Source organism: Sinocyclocheilus grahami, unplaced genomic scaffold (genome assembly GCF_001515645.1).
Source record: "Sinocyclocheilus grahami isolate Dianchi unplaced genomic scaffold, SAMN03320097.WGS_v1.1 scaffold625.1, whole genome shotgun sequence".
Classification (NCBI taxonomy): Eukaryota; Metazoa; Chordata; class Actinopteri; order Cypriniformes; family Cyprinidae; genus Sinocyclocheilus; species Sinocyclocheilus grahami.
Window position 1 is genome coordinate 470804 of NW_015505804.1, and position 2008 is coordinate 472811.

The following is a 2008-nucleotide window of genomic DNA, read 5'->3' on the forward strand; positions in this document are numbered from 1 at the left end:
TTTGTTTCTTGTATCAAAAGATGACTAGTGTATTTCAAGTAGTCTCTGAGTTAAGAAGGAACATTTACAAAATGTTACAATTGCCCCAGGTCTCCCCTACCTGTATACTTTGGCTTGGTTAAGTATAGTTTGTATGTTGGTGTATTTGCTGTGTATTACCTGTGTGAGTCGAGACTCTGGCTGCTCAAAGCTGTTCTGGTACTTTAAGTGTTTAGCCACAGGCCCGCTGCGCTTTTCAAATGCTCTCTGATGCTCTAGTAACACACCGCTGTCGTGACGATCACACAAGTCCTATACACATACACATCCAAGTATTTTAGCATCTGAATGTTGTTACAGTTGAATTGTTAAAGTGTAAAATGGCAGTCCTTACATAGATATCGGTTCAATCCTACATGCAAAACAATGTATGACCTAACTATTACTTCATCTTATACCAGCTGATTATGGCCCAGTAACATTCATTAAATACAATTTTGTATTAATACAAAATTGATATGAAAAGTTTTGTACAGACAGTACTCACTTTATACGACTGCAGCTGTTCAAGGAGAAGGTTCAGTTTCTCCACCACCTCATCCTCCTCTCTGCTGCCCTGGTGAATAAGAAAGCATTTGAAATACTACGTTTAAATTCCTTTCAACCAGAGCAAAATGTCCCCAGAAATGGTCATGAGAGGCATAATATTGTGGGTGTCTTAATAACATTGAGGTGCTTAAAGACATTCAGTACAGTTCAGTGATGTGCATAATTTCAGTCATTTTTGTAGTGGTGTTTGTGATTAGACTAATGCTCAATAATGATCATGTTTTAATACCTGGTGTGCAGCTTTGTCGGCAAGAAGACCAAATTCTCCTGACAGCTCTACAAGTGACTTCCTCTGTGTTTTCCATGCTTTGCTCATTGTGGCATTCACTGGCAGGTCTGATGTGTCTGAGCCCAGTTCACTGTTGAAGAGTCAAGTAATAAACTCAGAATTGTCCACACAGACTGTCATATTTTCAGTATTACATATCAGGGTTATTATTTAAAACTAAAACCATAAAAACATCTTTGTCACTTAATAACAACACAATAAATGAACCATTCATTGAAATAAAATCAAACAAAATATATGCACTTAAACTTAAAACACAGCTAGTTGCCAAAGCAACATTTCTCATTTTCATTCAGTTCAACTTGAAGTATGAAAATAACTCAAACTGAAAATAGAAATTAATAAAAGCTATAAAGACATTTTTTTTAAAAGTAATAAAAATAACCAAAACTTTAAATAAAATTCATATATACGAAATATAAAAATAAAAATGAATTCAAAATATTAATAATAATCATAATAGATTATTAATATTACTAAAATAACATTGTATCATACTGCCATTGCATATGATAAGTTACAAACCACTCCAATAAAATTGTCTTATTGATAGAAAATAGACACTTCTCTTAATAGTTTAATTACAAATATTAAGTCATTCATAATATAATTTAATGTTAACCCTAATATCAACAGATCAGTAAGTGCAGCTACACTTTTGCACATTGTACTGTTTAGTCATGTACATTTGTGGATATTTTATGTATCCCTCCATTTCACTCATCTGATTATTACAGATTTATATTTATATTAAAATAGATTTTTTCAGATTTTGTGTGTGTGTGTGTGTGTGTGTGTGTGTGTGTGTATATATGTGTGTGTGTGTGTGTGTGTGTGTATACACAAACACACATGGTTATATTTGATTATATGGTATATTTTATATATTTTATAATTAATGATGAAGTGCTCACCTCAGGTCTTTGCCAAACATAAGCAGATCGGTTGAGTTTTCCCGTGAGCGCTGAGCCATCCGCTCAGCTACATCTCTGAGTTTGTTGAAACTGCTGTGGATATTTGCAATGACCTCTCGATTAGTTGCAGCGTGGGTCTGTATGTCCTCAGGTAGGTACACCTTAGAAATGACATGCAATGTTCATTTTGCGTGTTAGTTTACTTTTAAAAGGTACT

At 33.8% G+C, this 2008-nt stretch overlaps 1 protein-coding gene across 1 annotated transcript in view; it reads right to left on the reverse strand.

Annotated features, from left to right (window-relative positions):
• LOC107557940 (sorting nexin-8-like) overlaps positions 1-1973 on the reverse strand; it is a gene marked incomplete at its 5' end in the record, with an annotated part of 3867 nt that extends 1894 nt beyond the window's left edge. Inside the window, 4 exons of the mRNA XM_016241527.1 lie at positions 160-291; positions 527-595; positions 818-947; positions 1792-1973. Coding sequence (XP_016097013.1) covers positions 160-291; positions 527-595; positions 818-947; positions 1792-1973 — 513 coding nt within the window. The remainder of the gene's footprint in view (positions 1-159; positions 292-526; positions 596-817; positions 948-1791) is intronic.
• Between the last annotated feature and the right edge of the window lie 35 nt (positions 1974-2008).